We start from the raw sequence: 19,344 nt of genomic DNA on the forward strand, positions 1-19,344 counted from the left end.
AGTCAACATAACCTTTCAAATGCACCTCTTCGAGTTGTTGATGGAATAAGATATTATTTTGGTTTATTCATTTTTATACGTTATTATAGCACTTACTTGACATCCCCCTTGGTAATCTATGCACGTTTTCATGGACGGAGAGGCAGCTTGAAGGGTGATAATGAAGAGATTGTAACCCTTGGATTCAAATCAAAATTGGTGAGTATATAATTAAAAAAAAAAAAAACAGACTTTTTGCACCGGTGCTGCGGAAGGCACAGTAAGTGCTGCAATGAGAGGGACTGAGCCCTCTCGCTTTCTATCTGGGCCTGCCCACAAGGGCCGCCCTAGTATTGGGACCACAATTAGCTTCCAGTGGTTGGAACTCAACTATAACTGTGGGTTGCTAGGCCCCAGTTCGGGCTGTTGTCGTCCCTCAATTGGCTAATTGGGTGCCTGTCCTAACTTAGATGGACCAATATCTTTATGCAAACATTTTTCTAATCCAATTAGTCTTACGTTATATTTACACATGCAGACTGCACTCAAAATTGTTGACGCCCCAGTCAACCAAAAAATTACAGAAGATAGATATCCGATAAGATAATAGGTAGATGTTATTCCTAGAGGCGTCAACTCAGATTAAGGCATCGTCTTTATCTCATTACTTATGGCCCGTTCATTCTAAATTCAAATTCAATATTCCATCTATCTCACACAGTATGGTTTCAAACAAATTGATTTGATTCGGCTGATTTAATTAAAGAGGTTTGGACAAATTAATTAGATGAGCATGTAGGGTAATTTCATTTAATTAAATGAGTTAGGCAACTCATAAAAGAATAACCAATGAATACTAGTAATAATCACATGACTCAAACTTAATTATCTTGAATCTAAACCCCTAAAACTGAAAGTTTAATTGTGTTGTGTAAATAGACCACGACGCATTTTGCCACGTCTTCCCTACAGAGTGACGAGACCTTTTCGAGCAATCATAATTCGAACAAATCATATGTTGAAACTCTACCCAATTAACATATTCAGAGTTGGAGGGCAAGAACTCAGTACGATAAAGCAGGACCGACAGGTCACAGGAGAGGAGCACTTTAATGTAACCTGAAGGAGGAGGACCCTCCAAGTTGCATGTGCCACAGACGAACTGTAAACAACCTGTGCTACGCATGCTTTTTCGTGTCCAAAGAACAAATGAAAATTGCAATAAAAGGGAACCAAACTTGTCTAGTGCAATGTTCAACGCAAATCGATCAGCTATTTGAGGTGCTTCTGTGCACCACCATGAATCAATCACACTTGAAGCAGCCAATGGAGTGTAACTTGTTGTTCTGGAGTTATTTCTAATTAACAATCGCAACACCAAGCAGTAGAAGATAGTGAAGCTTCGGAGCAGCAAATTACGAAGCTATGTTTACCTGATAAGCAACCGAAAAGCACGAATCCAGTTCGGCATCGCCGTCGACGCCGGCCGGGAAGTTGAGATCGAACAAATTGGCCATTTCCAGCGGCTGCTGCTGGATCATGAGATGGCACCTCTTCTTCGTTGATTCGAAGCTTGCTTCCGAGACTTCACCGCCGTCCACCGTTTCTTCCTCGTTTGCAATCCGATGGGCGGAATCGATCTTGCTTCTACGGCAACCATTCGTCCTCTTGTGGCTCGCTCGATGGCCGCCGAGAGCTTGGTAAGATTGGAAGGTGTTCTTGCAGTCGACGCATTGGAATTGGCTCCTTTGATCATCCAATTGGAACGTAGCGCCGAGCGAGATAGAATCTGAGTTGTTCTTACGATCCCTTTTGCGGGGGAAACCCTTCCCTGATACCTCACTGGAGGAGCATTTGAACTCATCGGCTGGAAAAGAGTAGATCTTTTGATTCTTGAGCAGATCAAGATCACCGGCAAATTGATCATGGGAAACTTTTGTCTTTTTTATCCCTTTCCTCGGAAGATCCAACTCCGCTTCCTTGACGGAAGACTCGCTGCTGCCCTCGCTGCCGCCTCCGTCCCAGCGTCTGCAATCCCTCGACAGCATCATAAGCCCGATCGCTCCATCCTCGTCCTCGCGCTCGTAATCCGAGCTCGAGAACGAGCACGAAGCCATCGCCGGCATCCGCATCCTTCTCCCGGGCGAGATCGCTGCCGACGCAATCCTACAATCGGTCTGTCTGTCCGGTTCTGGTTTCAGAAAGTGACACTCGCAGTGGCCGAACAAAGCCCTCCAAGTCAAGAACTCCTTCCCGCACTCCCCGCACCGCTTCTCCGCATCCGCCCCGTCGCCGGCGTCCGACATCCGCCACGTCTTCTTGGGGTTCGCCCTGAGTCGGTAGGAGCCCGGCGGTGTCCGCGGGTCCTTACCGCCCGCATCCGCCGAGATATTGTGATGGGACCGCATGTGGCCGCCGAGGGATTGCCCACTGGGGAAGCTCTTCTGGCACACTTTACATGGATGCGCCGGCGGCCGGTCTCCCTCCATAGGCGACCAAACAGAGGAAAGCAGGGCAGAAAACGGAAGAGGTAATTGCGGAGCTTACAAGGGATCAAGAAGCGGCTTCCTTTTCTGACTCATCCAACCGCGCGAGGAAGAGAGACCTAAGCAACTCCACACCAACTCATCGATCCAACTCAGTCTCCGAGTCTCCCAGCTGTGACCGCTGCTTGCTTCCTTCTCTGTTCTTGGGAAGTGTAAGGAATCGAGGGATGAAGCAGGGAATTGGGTCCGCAAGGCTTCCTTTTGCGGTTTATATATATAGAGTGGGGAGGAATTTGGGAGGAGAAATTCATGCACGGAAGCAAAATTAACTAGTCAACAGGAGTATGGTGGCCTTCGAAATGGAAATGAAAATAGAAATGGAAATGGAAATGGACGGTCGGGATTGTGCCATGGATATGGTTGGATCTTCCAGCGAAGCCAACTGCCCTTTACTTTCTTTGTCGATGGACAAAAACAAAACAATGGATGGGAAATTGGGAGGTGTTTTGGCCCGAGTGCCATGTGTTGGGTGATTGTTTGTTGTAGCTCAGTGAGAAGTCTTGTGTTCGACTGGAATTTAAGATGGATTTCCCTGATAATTGATTTCTATGGGGGTAAGGCCTTTTAAAAGATCAACTTTCCTTTAAACTGAGTACATTTTTATTCATACAAGCTACTCGAGCAGTTTAGTTCGAGCTTAAGACACGCGGTATCTAAAATTTGATGGAGAAAATTCTATACAACGGAAATAAAAACACAACCCCAAGTCGTCCACATATATATTAAGCGGAAAATCTACTCGGTGCACGACTCCAACTGCAATGCTCTGTGATTCACTTCCTATACAGAGCAGTGCTTGGATGAAGATGACGCAAGGAATCGTGGCCACTCGCACATCCTACCTCGGTGTAACCCCACCCACCGCTCTGCGATCTGATTCGCCTATTCCATAGAAAGCTTGTATCCGTTTGATGTTCTCCGAGCTGTGCTAGGATGAAAAGGAGTGAAGGGACCGTGGCTACCTACATAGAAAAAAATTTAAAAAAAATCATGGAATTAAAAGATATAGAATATTTTTATTGGCATGAAATTTTTTAGGAAGGGCTTAAAAGTAAAATTATGAGGACACATCATTTAGACATAGCAAATGATATTGAGGATAAATCCGGAATAAATATGGGGTCATTTGATGGTGACTATCATTTCACTAGGGTCACGAGCCCGACCCTTTTTCCTCCGTCCGGTCTAACTTTTCCTTTTTCTATTTATTAGAAATATTTTCATTTACAAAATTACATTCGGGCTCCTTTTATCTCATCAGTAAATTGCTCGTAAGATGCAAACAAAATCATGTACAGGGAATTGGAATAAACTTTTTCAAGCAAATCAGTAATCAATGAGTTTGGACGCTTTCCCATGTTTCTGCCTGAAATGGTTACATCCTTTCAGAGCCAGCTTGTCCAATGACAGGCATCGTGCTTCCTGCCAAGCTGATATAGAACTTCTACATGAATTCAAAAAGTGTAGATTCTCAATGAATAAATACAAACCAAATGATCTAAATATTATTAGCTATATAATTTCGTATAGATTTTAACTAAGGAAATACAAACCAAAATATAGAAATGAAGTTCTTAGCTATAGAAACTATCTGTTCAAAAATCAAAGAATTTGAACTTGTGAGAAGAGCTTTTACATTGTGAATAAAGGGTATCCTTTTCTAATAGCAAAAGTAGGCAAACCTTTCGTGGGATTATTAAGCTACTAAAATCTCTTTAGTCATGCTCACCATGCATCCTTCATAATTTCTAAACTATCTAAGCCAAGTTCTTGCCTATAGCACAAGCAAAGCAGCACATGTTTTTAGTGCATTTTTTCCCTTTTTTTTTTTAAAAAAAAGATCAAACATATATGTGTGAGACAACCTGTAACATGGGTTTTAGTCAGATGATTGGCATATCCTGCAACGGACTGTAGAACTTCTTCCTTTGCTTCGGATTCAAGAAATGCTCCAAGCACCTAACTTGATAGAGAAAAGTTTGTGGATTTTTGATCGATCCAACTAAATGAGCTCACTTGCAGGGGGAAAAAAAAAGTGTGTGATGCAGTGATCCAGATGATTCCTGTCTCTAATAAAGGTGACTACCATATAGGTCACGCACCTCACGATGATCACATCATATATATCTAACCTTTTAAACAATATTTTTCGACCAAAATATAACATTAACATAATTTTTGGGTCTCCAGGAGTTCAGAATCATATTAGGTATACACGGATCAACACAATAAAGATTTAGAAGATCAAGGTAAACTGAGACTAAAGTAAACATCTGATAGATAATCTTCAGCTAAGATTGTTGATAAGCATGTAGAGGTGCTAATGTACCTCTTGTTGAAGAAAAAAATGGAGGCTTTTTTTGTGTTTAGTAGATATTGTCAGCAATAGAAAAACTGTCATAAGTAATTCAAGAAACTAGCGCGGATATGGAACATTGTAGGGGGATCATTCTTAGTTGAATCATACATTTCTGTTGACGTCCACATCAAATCGTGTTTGAAGGAATGGTATTTCATTGACAAAAAATGAGGATCTACCATGCCTCAGATAAGGAACAAAATCGAAGAGAGAAATGAACATACAAGTGCTTCAAAAATTACAAGACTGTAAGTTGAGATATACTGTCTGAAGCAGTTAATCAGAGGAGTTTGTAATATAAACATTAAAGCTACAAAGAATTGTCAGTTTGCTTTACCACATTACACTGCAACAGCTATACTCTTTACCCATGCATCCAGAGGCTTCCCGATGGAGTACACAATGAATCCTATCGCCCTGAGCTTTTCTGGATCAACAACATTGCGCCCATCGAAGATGAAAGCTGGTTTGCACATCGCTTCATATATCTTTCGGTAGTCCAATTCCCTGAACTCATCCCAATCGTTCAAGATGCAAACACAATGTGCCCCCTCAGCTGCCTCATACGCGTTTCTCGCTGTATGCACTTGCTTCATTTCTGTTGGGCTCAAGATCAGCAGCTGATTTGAGCTCGAGCGATCCCAATCAAGTTTCTGCATTGTGAGGTCATATTTGATTTGCTCTTCGCTCACCTGGGGATCATATATGCTCAGTGTGGCCTTGTCGTCCAACAACCCCTTGCAGACATCAATTACAGGTGTGTCTCTCGTGTCCCCTGTGTCCTTTTTGAATGCAAACCCAAGCACAGCAATTTTCTTCCCCACGACCGTATTGAACATAGAGGAAATGACCCGCTTGACAAAACGGTTTTTTTGGAAATCATTGATCTTAAGCACCTGGTTCCAGTACTCAGCAACATCAGTTAGACCATTGCACTCGCAGATATAGACCAGACTGAGGATGTCTTTGATGAATGCCGACCCTCCAAAACCAAAACTTGCATTCAAATACATAGGTCCAACCCTTGAATCCTTGCCGACAGCACGGGCCACCTCAGAAACATCAGCTCCAGTAGCCTCACAGAGTGCTGAGATACTATTTATCGAGGAGATCCTCTGAGCCAAGTAGGCGTTTGCCACGAGCTTTGATAGTTCTGCGGACCAAAGATTGATCGTTATGATTCTATCCTCAGGCACCCAATGAGCATAAACATCCTTCAGAACTTGGGCAGCCTTCTGCCCCTCTGGAGTCTCCAAGCCACCAATAAGCACCCGGTCAGGCCTCAGTAGATCTTGGACCGTTGTTCCCTCTGCCAGAAATTCTGGGTTGGAGAGGATCTGGTAGTTGATTCCTTTGCTGTTATGAGTAAGAATCTTCTTGAGAGATTCCCCAGTCCTCACCGGAACAGTGGACTTTTCCACCACAATCTTGTCGGACGTGGAAACATCAGCAATTGTGCGAGCAGCACTTTCCCAGTAGGTCAAGTCTGCAGCCTTGCCAGCCCCGAGGCCGAAGGTTTTCGTTGGTGTGTTCACTGAGATGAAGACAATATCAGCTTCAGAGACATGTTTCTCCACATCAGTGCTAAATGAAAGGTTCCTTCCTCGGCACTGGGCGACAATGTCATAGAGCCCTGGCTCATAAATTGGCAGTCGGTTACTATTCCATGCAGCAATACGCTTTACAGAGATGTCCACGACCGCTACCTCCACGGATGGGCATTTGAGGGCAATTACTGCCATTGTCGGGCCGCCCACATAGCCTGCTCCGATGCAGCAGATCTTCATATTTCCACTTAACCAACCTCGTTCACAATCCGGACGGCAACGAGATCAAAGAGCTGAAACGGGCAGATTTATATGATTCTTCGATCTACATATAGAAAAACTATGAATCGGCAAGAAAAGGTGATGACGCTTCAGTTGGAGTTCTTGTAGATTAGTTTATCAAAACTCCATGATAGACTTTGCATAGAAATAACAAAAAAAGAATACATTATTGAGAAAACATGGTCAAGGATAATTTAATGTGTAAAAGAACATAAAATCAAGATGATTTAAGAAGAAATGAATTCTGCATATGGTGACTGGCTAGTCTGTGATCAGAACGTTTAAGACATGGTACAAAGAAGACAAAAAAGATATCAGTATATTATACCAATACAATTAAACAGAAACACTTTGCTTAAGCTTCAAGTTGCATTATTTCCACAACGAATAGTTTATTTTTTATTCCAAAAGCACAAGTTGGGAAGAAATACATATGGTGGAAGCATAATAGTTCCTTCAACCAAATCCCACTATACCTTGTAATCAAGGAGAAATGCATAGGTACGAAGATAAACAGCCTGTACAAAGTGGGATTCACTATAATATAGCTCCAAAATCACAGCCATCAAATTTCGTAATGGCTTTATCACATTAGCATTTAAAGAAACATTTGACAAAGAAAAACACGAGTAAAACAGCATTAGACGTTTGGATGCTTTCAGCAGGAGAATAAGAAAATCTTCTTACAGCACCTTCGAGTCTAATTTCAGCAGGAGAACAGGAAGAAGCGGATGCTTTCACTACGAGGTGTGAAAGAGAGCATACGGAGCAAAAAAATATAGAACAAGTGAAGATCGACTTCCTGCCTTTATAACAATCCCTTCTAAACTCCAAGCGCCTTTCTTTCCTAGAACACACTTGCAGAAAGTTTAATTTCACAGCTAAGCTGGAAGCCAACAAATTTCAAGGATCCTATGAGCAACAAAAGAAAAGGTGGCCACCTGTAGTATATCTACCATTTACCAACTTGTCCATTATTTCCCTGTAACTGTTGACCATCTGTTTCAACAATGTGTCCAACTTTTAGCTCAAAACCACAGACTTTCGGATTTTGCAACTAACTTTATTTTCATTCTATTAGTTACCATAGCACTAACAGGAAGAATGATCAATGACATCATGCTCTACAGATCATCCGGTACAAGCAGATAAGTAAGCATCCAACTTTTACTCTTGAGACAAGCCTGTGATAGCTAGTCTAGTGTCTGAAGAATCCACTATAATAAAATTTCTATTTGCTTCTGTGCATCAACGTTGGATTGTAGACTAATTGATGTTCTACGCATTGTGATAGGCTGAGAAGTAAACTTATATTAGAAATTTTATGTGGGGATATATTTTCTCACTCTAACCTGATTTCACTAGTGTACCTGACCCACTAGGTGCCTCAACTCTGTGTTATGAAAGGGGAGGAACCATCTCGCTTGTCACACCACGCAGGAGGTTGCTCAACTCCTAATAATACATTTATTGATCTAATAATACCCAACACATAAGTTTCATTTCAGGAGGCCATAACTCTAGTTTGTGTGTGTATGCGATTGGAATTTTTTTTTTCAAAGACAAAAATGGGAAACATGTATCTGAGTACGGTATATCTTCGACCAGTGTAGATTTTCGGCAACTCACTTTACAATTCATTTAATAAGAAGATTCTGTCCAACTCACATGCATCTTCGAACAGTGTAGATTTTCAGCAACTCATTTTACAATTCATTTAATAAGAATATTCTGTCCAACCAACGTGCATCTGCGAACAGAATAGGTTTTCGGGAACTGAACAATGTATTGCTAAGTATTAGAACGATTCAATTCCTAACCGTGGTCGCTAGTTCTAAACCATGCCTTCACCACGAATCCACGATTCAATGCTAACACAGCACTGACTCTACAACTCCACGACAAGAGAAGATGCAAAACCTAGAAACAACTTTAAAAAAAAAGGCAAACTCATGGAAGCTCACATTGGAAGAACGGCAATGGAGGTTAACAAAAAAAAAAAAAAAGGGAAATTTACAACTTTAGCCAAAGGAGGAGAAACACCGTACGTGCGTTAAAAAATCACACTAGAAAGGGTGTGCGATAAGCAATCTACACGGAAAATAAATTTTCAGAACAATTAAAAAAAATACCCCTTGAGATGAAGAGATGCTTCACGCTGCAGCCTCGGTACGTTCGTTGGCGTCGACTTCAGTTTTCTTCACCAGTAAATACATTTTAAACCCTAAAAATTAAGGGAGATGCATTTGCTTCTCTACAATCTTTAATGGCCACCATTTAATGGGGATGAATAAAATATAAATACAAATTTAATAGGACGCAGTCATCTTTTCTAATTAATTGTTAATATATAAAGACTTAATAAGTAATTTAAAATGTACTTTATATATAATTGTTAAAATTTAATAGTTGTTAAAATTTAATAGTTTCAAGAATAATTTAAATAATTAATTAAAATATAATTCAACCTAAACAAGTTGGTTGTTCATGATTCCATAGTTGGCACCGGAGGGCCAACCATCAAAGTTATTAAATTAAACTAATTTTTGACCATTTTAATCCGAAAAAAATGTAACCTAACGTCTTCACCGGTACCACCATTGGCCCGTTCATCTGTCAGGATCGCTTGCTGCCTGTCAGAACGGATTTCTCCCCATGGGCCATGGCCTATGTCGGATGGCAATGTAAATCTTCTGGTCCGGAAAGGGGAGGAGACCAGAAATTACGGACCGGATCTCGTCGGAACGAGTCCAAAAAAAAATTTCGCGCTGGCTGCTGCGCGTAATGTAGCCTGTGCGCCGAGTCCGCCATATTTTTCTAAAATAAGATACTAAAATCTGGATTGAAGATCCTTAAAATAGTATCGTTGCGAGCTTGGTCCTACGCTAAGCGCTTGTGTTGTGAGTGTTCTGATGGGTAATCACTAAACTTCTGATCCAATATCATCTTTGATACATCATTTCTTAGCTTGTAATTCTTTAGCACTTTTTTTTTAGTTTTATGTATAATTGATAAATCTTTGTGATATACTTTGGAATTTGTAAAAATGGAGAATAAGTAGGTTATAAAACTTAGATTCTACTCCTGTAACGCAACAAGAACAGCCTATGTTTGGTGGACCGACAACTCAAAAGCCACCACCTTTAGCTGGAGCAGTACAAAATCTTGAACTAGAAGAATAACATGTCTCTTTTCAAAAATAATTTGGCCTCTGGCCTCTCAGCGTCTTCTAGAGGTCCCATACCAATCAGCAACTGGATTCTGTGTGCCTTACTGCTGGATCCAGTTCACCCAAACATGCCCATGAAGGTGTGTTGGGTTGAGTTCATCATTGTCCATCAGGTGTTTGATCTTCTTCCCCAACCCACTCATGGGTTTGGCCGTTCTCCAAAAGGAAACGGCCGAAAGAACTTCAGTAACTCTCTTCAAAAAGACTGCAGTCTGCAGAGGCCGGTGTGCCATTTGGTTGGTGAAAAATTAAGAAGCCTTGCAGTAATTACATACATCCACATCTGTCTCTGCCATTTCATTTTTCGAGTTCTTGCTCACTTTTCTGCTCTCTCTTTCTGTTTCCACTCTCAACTGTGTGTTTCAAGTTTTTTGCATCTTCCCACTTGCCATGGCTGCTCTTGCTGTAGCAGCTCTCTTCTTGGCTATGATTGGTGGATCAGGTAACCTTTATTTCACTTGAATCTTTTTACAAGAGTTTCTTTCTTTTGGGAATAGTTTGGAGATCGCGATATCAGTGAACGTTTCTCTTTCATTCTCACGCTGTCCCACTTCCCAAGATCCATTGACTCCTCCCTCGGCTTTCTTTTTCAAGTTTTCCATGAAAAAGATAGACCCTTTGTTTACTTGTGAATTGAGGGATGTTAATTTCTCAACTGGATTGATGTCTATTTTACTTGCACTTAAAAACTTGTGAGAAGAAGATGGTGTTTTTTTTTTTGGGAGGATAATCTGTGAACCAGAAGCTATTAGTGTTTACTTGAGACAGATTTTATTAGTGCTTACTCGAGAAGGACATAGCTATTATAGCATGTGAAAATCAAACTGAACAAATCATTTGAAATGTTCAGAGGCGACTTGGTGCGTTTGTAAGCCTGAAATGGGGGATACTGCTCTCCAGAAGACACTGGACTATGCTTGTGGAGCAGGGGCTGATTGCAATCCTATTCTCCAAAATGGAGCTTGTTATAGTCCCAACACTGTGAGGTCTCATTGTTCTTATGCTACCAACAGCTACTACCAGAGAAAGGGGCAGGCTCAAGGGGCTTGTGATTTCTCGGGCACTGCCACTCTTACCACAACAGATCCAAGTAGGTCACCTGATCTGATTCTGAACACTGCTGTGCATTCTAACTAGTAAAGCCATAATTTTGATCTCATGGATTGTATACAGGTTACAGTAGTTGCACTTACCCTGCAACTCAAAGGTAATCTTCTCAGTTAATTGGTATCTCCAGCCTGTTCTTTTTATGCTTTAGAATAAAAATTGCTTTCGCTTTTTCTTGTTTTCTCTTTATGTTTTTTCTTCATTCAGTGCTGCAGGCTCAAGCTCTACACCATCAACGAGCACCCCGGGCACATCAACCCCTACCTCCTTCACTCCATCTACTGGAGGATTGGGAGGCTTGGGACCCTCAACCGGCATTTCCAGTGACACCGACCATGGCGGTCTGGTCCTAGAGCCAGGCATGGGTGCCCTCCTATTTGCTGCCACTGGTACATGCATGGCCTTGTTGAGCTGAGCAAAGTTGTAATGCTGGTACTTTGAGAGCTATCAGTGTGCAAATGTTTATCTTATGCTACTGCTGTAATTAAAATGCACTGATACACTGACATTCTTTTATCAACCAGTGGCCAGCACAATTGATCCCATGTTAATTATTTATTTAATTTTTAATTTTTAATTTTAATTGCCATAAGGAATTCAATGTATTCCATTTACTTTGATTAATTCTAGAATAATGGATCAGGATTTATGAAAATCTTTTACCAACTATCTAAGTAAATTGAAAAGTACTTATACTGATAGTGTGATCTATTAGTTTAGCGTTCTTAGATAAGCTATTTATTAAGTTCATTAATTTGTTAAAGTTGAGATTTGATCCTTAAATATCTGAAAAATTGAAAAGACATCCTATCATTATACCATTTCCCGGGGCAGAACTAGTTTTCAAATTTTGATGACATGATTTTTTTTTCTTAGCCCCAGGGCAATAGTGTAGCGACATGACAGCTTATTAATTTATCAGATATCTAAGAATCGGGTCTTAGTTTATGTAAATTAACGGGTGATTTTTTTAATTGACAGTTGACCAAAGAACACTGGGTTAATGGATTGTTTGTCGTGAATACTTTCTAATTTATTCTAGTGTCCAATGAAATTTTTTTATAGGATTAAATCGATCACTTATAGGATTATATGAATATATGAGGTCAACTAACAAAAATTGATGAGTTGGTTACCCCAAGCAAATGTGCCACTATTTTTTTTAGTATGTGCTTTTGATTCTTGTTGAAGAATGATCTTGACTAAAAGCTGCAGAGATGACGTGTTGGGTAGGTGACTCTAGTGTTGACTTAGAGAAGACTTTGTTAGGGAGATATGATGACGCCTAGTGCTTCTTTCAGCTCCTTTCTGCACACACTCGAAACAACCAAAAGAATGTTCGGGCAAAGACTAAGGAAGGGGCCCTTGGCATAGACTTTCCGACTTTTAAGTACCGAGCAAAAAGTGGAGAAGAATTATAGTCAAATTGAGTGATCGTAGTAAAGAGTAATGTTGTGTAATAGTATGTAAAAACGTACCTCCTCTACGGAGAAAATCCCCTTTTTATATCACCTCTCATAACTCCATAATAATGAGGTGATAAGAAATATTTTGTGTCAAAAAATATCAGATAATAAAAGGTGTGCAGTCTGAAATTTGTACATTTATATATTCTCTAAGGAATCTTCTGTTACAGGTATATGAGTAGTTTCGTATAACCTCCGCAATAATGATAGTTGTATAGTCACCTTCGTAAGAAGGTTCCATTGAATGCATATGTTATAACTGTTGGGACTGATGTGCCCGCTAGAGGAGGGGGGGTGAATAGCGTTTCGTCGCGCTTGCGTCGGTTTGCTTTGTCTTGTTGTTGTGCAGCGGAATACTCGAAGACAAACACTTACAATGCTAACACCTAGGGTTTACTTGGTATCTACCTCGAGATAAGGTGACTAATCCAAGGATCCACACACAACACTATCACCACTAATGAAACACTCCTTCTCGGTCGCAGCCGGAGACGGAGAAGCCTCGTACAAACTCACATAACAATACAAACAAAAATACAAGAAGAGAGTACAAGATACAAATGAAAACACTACTTCTTCTTACTTATTTATTGCTTGTTGTTGCCTCTTGAACTTTGAGAGAACACTCCCAAGAGCCTTCAAGAACTAACGGTAAAGATTGGAGAAAGTCGCTGAAGATCGCTGTAAGCTCGCAGGAAAGAAATCACAAAGATCTGGTATAGAAAACGTTCCGCCCAGGCTTTAAAAAGTGCTCCCAATCGATTGAATTCATCCTCAATCGATTGCCACGTCAGCACCGCTCCATCGCAGCCGTCCATCACTTGTATCCTGCGCAACAGTAGAATCCCAATCGATCGGCCAATCGATTGGGACAGTCTGAATTGATTCACCGATCGATTCAGATGCTTTTTGTGTTCTCTCGATCGCGCGAGAACTCCCAGCTCCAATCGATTGACCGATGGATTAGAGATTCCCAATCGATTGTCTGATCGATTGGGAAGACCTCTGTGCTCACGACTTATGCTCCCAAGCGATCGACCAATCGATTGGGTCATTTCTTCCTTCGCAGCACACTCCAATCGATCGGCTGATCGATTGGACCCTGGTTCAATCGATTGCCCAATCGATTGACCATCCTAGACTTGACTCAATCTTAAGTCAAAGTCTCCAACCCAACTCCCAGTCAACCGTGACCTGTTGGGTCTCCATGCCTAGCATTTGGCCACACCCGACCAACCTCGAACTTGTTGGTTGCTACTCGAAAAACCTAGAGGTTCCACTGTACAAAAATTTTGTACAAAGGTCTGAACCTTTTCCTAGCTACCATGTATTCTTTTAAATTAAATTTTGGATCGCCTGCGGAACTTAACACGTTTGATCCAAAACTTAATCTATTTGTTCTTTTAGGTTTTGACTTGGATCTCCTGCGGAACTTAACACGTTCGACCCAAATCACCTTAAGTTATTAATTCCATTAAATATTACTTTCCATAATTGGTTCTCAGTACTGACGTGGCGAGGCACATGACCTTCTTGGATATTGGAGCAACCACCACCGACTAGACAAAACCTTTTATAGAAAGCTAATATTTAATTTCCTAAAATAACTTTAGGTTAACCGAAAAGAACAATCAAATCACAAGGAAAAATAAAACAAAAGAACACAATATCGAAAAACATATTCGAAATACTAGAATCGTAAGCCTCTTGTATTTGGTATTATTTCCATAAATAACTAGTATGATGCGGAAAAGGAAAAACTACTAGTTATACCTTCTAGAAAGACCTCTTGATCTTCTATCGTATTCCTCTTCTAACCTCGGACGTTGTGTGTGCAACGATCTTCCGAGATGAGAAACCACCAACCACCTTCTTCTCCTCCTAGCTAGGTTCGGCCACAAAAAGCTTTACCAAAGATGAAGAACAAAACACTAACCAAGCTCCAAGAGATGCTAGCTTTCTCTCATTCTTCTTCTTCTTCTTCTCCAAGTAGTATCCGGCCGCCACAAGAGCTCCAAGCCTTTGAGAGTTTCGGCCACCACAAAGAGGGAGAGAGGAAGAGGATGGCCGGCCACTCCAAGGAATAAAAGAGGGAGAGAAATAATAGAGGTTGTCTACCATGAAAGCACCCCTACCCCTTCTTTTATATTCCTTGGCTTTGGTAAATAAGGAAATTTATTTATAATAAAATTTCCTTAATTTTCCTTGACAACAATTAATTAAGAAAAAATTAAATAAATTTTCTTAATTAATTGTATGTGGCCGGCCACCTCATGTAGAGCAAATAGGATAATTTTAATCAACAATTAAAACTTCCTTTTTTGTCTTTGGAAATTAAAAAATAAAATTTCCTTTTAAAATCCCTTCATGGTTGATAAAAAGAAATTTCTATAATTTTAATTTTCAACATGTGAATAATTTTTCAGAGAGAAAAAATAAAATATCTTTCCAATCTACAAATAAGGAAAGAGATCTAATCTCTTTCTTTTAATTTGTAGATCTTTTAAAGAGAAATATTTTAATTTTAATTCTCTGTAATAAATTATATTTTCCACATAATAAAAATTAAAATTAAAATTCTTTTTAATTTAATGGGGGCCGACCACCTAAGCTTGGGTTCAAGCTAGGGCCGGCCACCCATGAACCAAGGCTTGGCCGGCCCTAGCTTGAACCACAAGCTAAGCTTGGCCGACCTCCTTCTCATGGGTATAGGTGGGTATAGTACTCTATAAATAAGAGGCTACGATAGGGACCGAGAGGAGGAATTGGTTTTGGTCTCCCGATAAAATTAAGCATCCCGTGTTCGCCCCGAACACACAACTTAATTTTATCAATAATAATTCATTCCACTAGAGAACTATTATTGAACTACCGCACCAATCCCAAATTACATTTTTGGGCTTCTTATTATGAGTGTGTTAGTCTCCCTGTGTTTAAGATATCGAATGTCCACTAATTAAGTGAGTTACTGACAACTCATTTAATTAATATCTTAGTCCAAGAGTAGTACCACTCAACCTTATCGTCATGTCGGACTAAGTCCACCTGCAGGGTTTAACATGACAATCCTTATGAGCTCCTCTTGGGGACATTATCAACCTAGTATCTCTAGGACACAGTTTCTTTCTATAATCAACAACACACACTATAAGTGATACCATTTCCCAACTTATCGGACTTATTGATTCATCGAACTAAATCTCACCCACTGATAAATTAAAGAAATAAATATCAAATATATGTGCTTGTTATTATATTAGAATTAAGAGCACACACTTCCATAATAACCGAGGTCTTTGTTTCTTTATAAAGTCAGTATAAAAGAAACGACCTCAAATGGTCCTACTCAATACACTCTAAGTGTACTAGTGTAATTATACAGTCAAGATAAACTGATACCTAATTACACTACGACCTTCTAATGGTTTGTTCCTTTCCATTTTGGTCGTGAGCTACTGTTTATAATTTATAAGGTACTGATAACATCATCTTCTGCATGTGACACCACATACTATGTTATCTTCAGTATAAATTAATTGAACAACTACAACTAAATGTAGACAATTTGACCAAATGTGATTTTTTATTCATAATGAATGTTTACAAAGCTTAGGCTTTCAGTATACACTCCAACAGAACTAGCCTTCTAGCCTCCTCCATCAGCCTCGCGTCCCTCGGATATCTCTCCATCCTTCACGCCTTGCCTTCAAGAGCTTCCTTTGGCCTCATCCTAGTTGTCGGGTCTTCCTTGCCAAGTCATACCAGGACTTACCTTGCCAAGACCACATGCTTGGACTTTCCAATTACCTGGCTCCTCACCAGGACTTTCTCCTTTGCCAAGATCACACTTGGACTTTCCAACTGCCTGGCTTCTCACCAGGATTTTCTCCTGCCTAGCTCCTCACTAGGACTTTCCCGTTGCTTGGCTCCTCACCAGGACTTTCTTCTTTGCCAAGATCACACTTGGACTTTCCAACTGCCTGGCTCCTCACCAGGACTTTCTCCTGCCTAGCTCCTCACTAGGACTTTCCCGTTGCCTGACTCCTCACCAGGACTTTCCAAATGCCTAACCTCCAGTTGGGACTTTCCCAGTCAAGTCTCCTGTCAACCTTGACCTACTTGACTTGTATTCTCATCAACCTGGTCAATCCTTTGACCATTTCCACAACCGGATGATTGCTCTAGCAATCTCTTTATATTGTCAAAAATCAAAACTCAAATCCTGACTCAAGCTTGACTTAACTCAAGGTTAGTCAAACTGGTCAAACTTGACTTAGGGAAATTGTCCCAACAATCTCCTCCTTTTTTATTTTTGATAATACCTCTAAGTTAGGCTAAATCTCATAGCCTTAAACTTTTCTTTATACCAAAGCTAAATCTCATTGGCTTAACCTCTTCTTTATACCAAGGCTAAATCTCATAGCCTTAACCTCTTTCATGACAAGGCATGAATGAAGGTTTCTTTCATTCTCTCCCTTTCCTAGAGGGTAAACTCCCCCTGCTTGGGATAAAGACCTAACTTAACCTTCCATTCTCCCCCTTTGTCACACATCAAAAATTGAAAATAAACTCTTCTCCATAAGAATTAACTCTACGTTGTTTACAACCTCATATGTTGTTAACAACCCCATAATGAAGATCTCATATTCTTCATTGCCGCCTAAGCTCCCCCTTGAGCTCTACTTTACTTCACAATGCTCATCCTAGAACTTGCATCAACTTCCCAATGAAACTCCCATTCATTGTATTCAATGCTCCCCCTTGAGTAGTAATCTTCTTCTTAATACTTATCTAAGAGCATTTTTCACTTTACCAATGAAAGTCTGATCCCCTTCATTAATCCAATGCTCCCCCTTGAGCAATAACCTACTCCATAATGCTCATCAGAGAGCATTTATCATCCTAGCAATGAAGATAACCAATCTTCCATTGTTCCCCAATACTTGACCCTGAGTATTATCCATCACGAAGGTTTAACCCCCTTCCAAGGTCCATGAAAGTAAATTTTCATGCATTCAAGGAGTAACTCCCCCTAAAAACATGGTCAAACTTCTGTCATTGCACCAACAATAACTTAGAGTTCCTAAACAGTTAGGAAAATCAAAATTTGAAGTTTTGAGGTTTAAAATTCAATAATGAAACTAAACCCCAACCTAAACTTCACCTAAGTCTATCTTAACCAATGCATACCTGTTTTCATCAAGAAAACTCCCCCTAAATGTATACAAATGTATGCCAAGGGATTTGGAATGGTTATTGGAACTTGAAGTGACTTAATGTACTGAAATCAGGCTTTTCCAGCCATAATTAGACTTCCCAATCGATTGAAGTTGGGACTCAATCGATTGAAGCTACTTCAATCGATCTATTGATCAATTCCGCAAGCTTCTACTTGCAGAAATTCCCTCTGAATCGATCGGCTGATCAATCCAGCCTAAGTCAATTGATCGGGTGATCCATCCATTGACTCTCTGTTCATGGGAATTGGACATTCCAATCGATCGACTGATCGATTAAAACCATCCCAATCGATTGACTGATTGATTGAGTTTCTGATTTTCTGAAATTTAGTTTCAGCGAAATTCAGAAACTCTCCAAAAATTCTACAAAATTATAAAAATCATGAAAATTCATGTAGATACTCTTTAGGGTATACTCTATCAAGAAAAAATAGTTTTCTATGAAAACACTTCCTATTTTCAAAGATTGACACAAATTTGAAAACTCTTGAAAACTTCAATGTTTTCTCCTACTTTGTGTCTAACTTTTCAATGATGAATACTATCAAAAGATAGTCTTCACCAAGGTTTTCAAAAGCATTTTAAAAACCAATATCCAACTATGTTCCTTGGGCTCAATGCACATGACTTGTACATTAGCTTTCCCAATGATTGGAAAACACATAACTATGTGTTTTGATGAGCCTAAAACTCAACAAGATGCACTAAATCAACATCTTGAGCTTTGTTCATCATCCTAACATCTCACTTGTATCTAATGTGTACTAAAACACATACAAGTCACCTTATGATTTTTTGTGAGATGTATATTTGGTTTTGCCCTAAACTAAGGGATCATGCATATCTACCTAGGCATTTTGATGGTTATGAATATCCATCAAGGATGTTACTTGTTAGTGAATGTCATTGGTCCTTAATTGCAAGGAATTAAACATGATGCATGATATGTTATGACATACATCAAAAAGAAATAATTTTTTTAAAAAAATTTCTATAACTACATGATGTATATATGACAAGACATGGTATTTTTTTTTGTATTTTTCATAATAATCATGAATGCAAAAATAAATATGATGTCATAACATATGATGGGCAAACAAAATATGACAAATTAGCATAAATAAAATTCATAGATTACCTATCTAAGTGTCTTTAAACCTTAGCTAATCTTAAAATTAAATCCTAGATTACCCAATTTCATCAAGAAAGTGTGAGTTTGTTTGCGGATCACTAGATCAAACTTCTATTTGGATGATTATAGGAAATTAATTAGGAGCGTGTGATCTTCCCCATCGGAAGTGGCACAATCTTATTTAATAGACTAAGTATCAAGTAATGGTATACACTTAGGCACAATTAATAGTATCCTCCCCATCGGAGTCACTGCTATTATTTGTGCGACCGAAGGAAAAACCAACTATTAATTTTATTTATCATAAAATTAGGTTGACAAGAATAAAATTAATGGGTAAAACCTTCTTTTACAAATGATTGATTTTATATACGTCCACACTATCGTGACACGTAAAATTCACGGTGTTTTAAGGTGTTGGTAAATTTAAATAATATTGTTTGAGGAATCAATA

General features: G+C 39.6%; 3 protein-coding genes across 6 annotated transcripts; 1 reads left to right on the forward strand and 2 right to left on the reverse strand.

Annotated features, from left to right (window-relative positions):
* Window positions 1-1,394: 1,394 nt before the first annotated feature.
* Window positions 1,395-2,468, reverse strand: LOC122003466 (zinc finger protein ZAT4-like). The gene has a single exon (XM_042558576.1). It carries the CDS (start codon window positions 2,466-2,468, stop codon window positions 1,395-1,397), a length of 1,074 nt encoding a protein of 357 aa, XP_042414510.1.
* Window positions 2,469-3,803: 1,335 nt separating this feature from the next.
* On the reverse strand, window positions 3,804-7,725 carry LOC122034447 (UDP-glucose 6-dehydrogenase 5-like). Of its 3 annotated transcripts, none has more exons than XM_042593715.1 (2): window positions 5,222-7,725; window positions 3,804-3,969 (listed from the first exon to the last, which is right to left on the reverse strand). In XM_042593715.1, exon 1 carries the CDS (start codon window positions 6,669-6,671, stop codon window positions 5,226-5,228), a length of 1,446 nt encoding a protein of 481 aa, XP_042449649.1. In that variant the 5' UTR covers window positions 6,672-7,725; the 3' UTR covers window positions 3,804-3,969; window positions 5,222-5,225. The 3 variants fall into 3 exon arrangements, with proteins under 3 accessions (XP_042449649.1, XP_042449655.1, XP_042449639.1); XM_042593721.1 differs by lacking the exon at window positions 3,804-3,969 and having other exon boundaries at window positions 5,084-6,724; window positions 7,406-7,724; XM_042593705.1 differs by lacking the exon at window positions 3,804-3,969 and having other exon boundaries at window positions 5,084-6,756; window positions 7,406-7,723.
* Window positions 7,726-9,970: 2,245 nt separating this feature from the next.
* On the forward strand, window positions 9,971-11,594 carry LOC122034466 (PLASMODESMATA CALLOSE-BINDING PROTEIN 3-like). Of its 2 annotated transcripts, XM_042593733.1 has the most exons (5): window positions 9,976-10,205; window positions 10,310-10,384; window positions 10,793-11,032; window positions 11,116-11,149; window positions 11,257-11,594. In XM_042593733.1, the coding sequence occupies exons 2-5, from the start codon at window positions 10,333-10,335 to the stop codon at window positions 11,462-11,464; spliced, it is 534 nt and encodes a 177-aa protein (XP_042449667.1). In that variant the 5' UTR covers window positions 9,976-10,205; window positions 10,310-10,332; the 3' UTR covers window positions 11,465-11,594. The 2 variants fall into 2 exon arrangements, with proteins under 2 accessions (XP_042449675.1, XP_042449667.1); XM_042593741.1 differs by having other exon boundaries at window positions 9,971-10,384; window positions 11,265-11,569.
* The last annotated feature ends 7,750 nt before the right edge of the window (window positions 11,595-19,344 follow it).

Source organism: Zingiber officinale, chromosome 1A (genome assembly GCF_018446385.1).
Source record: "Zingiber officinale cultivar Zhangliang chromosome 1A, Zo_v1.1, whole genome shotgun sequence".
NCBI lineage: Eukaryota > Viridiplantae > Streptophyta > Magnoliopsida > Zingiberales > Zingiberaceae > Zingiber > Zingiber officinale.

Bases quoted from the DNA above. Each gene is read 5' to 3' on its own strand.
- LOC122003466 (XM_042558576.1), bottom strand. From the start codon at position 2,468: ATGGAGGGAGACCGGCCGCCGGCGCATCCATGTAAAGTGTGCCAGAAG.
- LOC122034466 (XM_042593733.1), top strand. From the start codon at position 10,333: ATGGCTGCTCTTGCTGTAGCAGCTCTCTTCTTGGCTATGATTGGTGGA. The intron at 10,385-10,792 runs GTAACCTTTATT...TGAAATGTTCAG, and splicing joins GGCTATGATTGGTGGATCAG to AGGCGACTTGGTGCGTTTGT. The intron at 11,150-11,256 runs GTAATCTTCTCA...TTCTTCATTCAG, and splicing joins ACTTACCCTGCAACTCAAAG to TGCTGCAGGCTCAAGCTCTA.
- LOC122034447 (XM_042593715.1), bottom strand. From the start codon at position 6,671: ATGAAGATCTGCTGCATCGGAGCAGGCTATGTGGGCGGCCCGACAATG.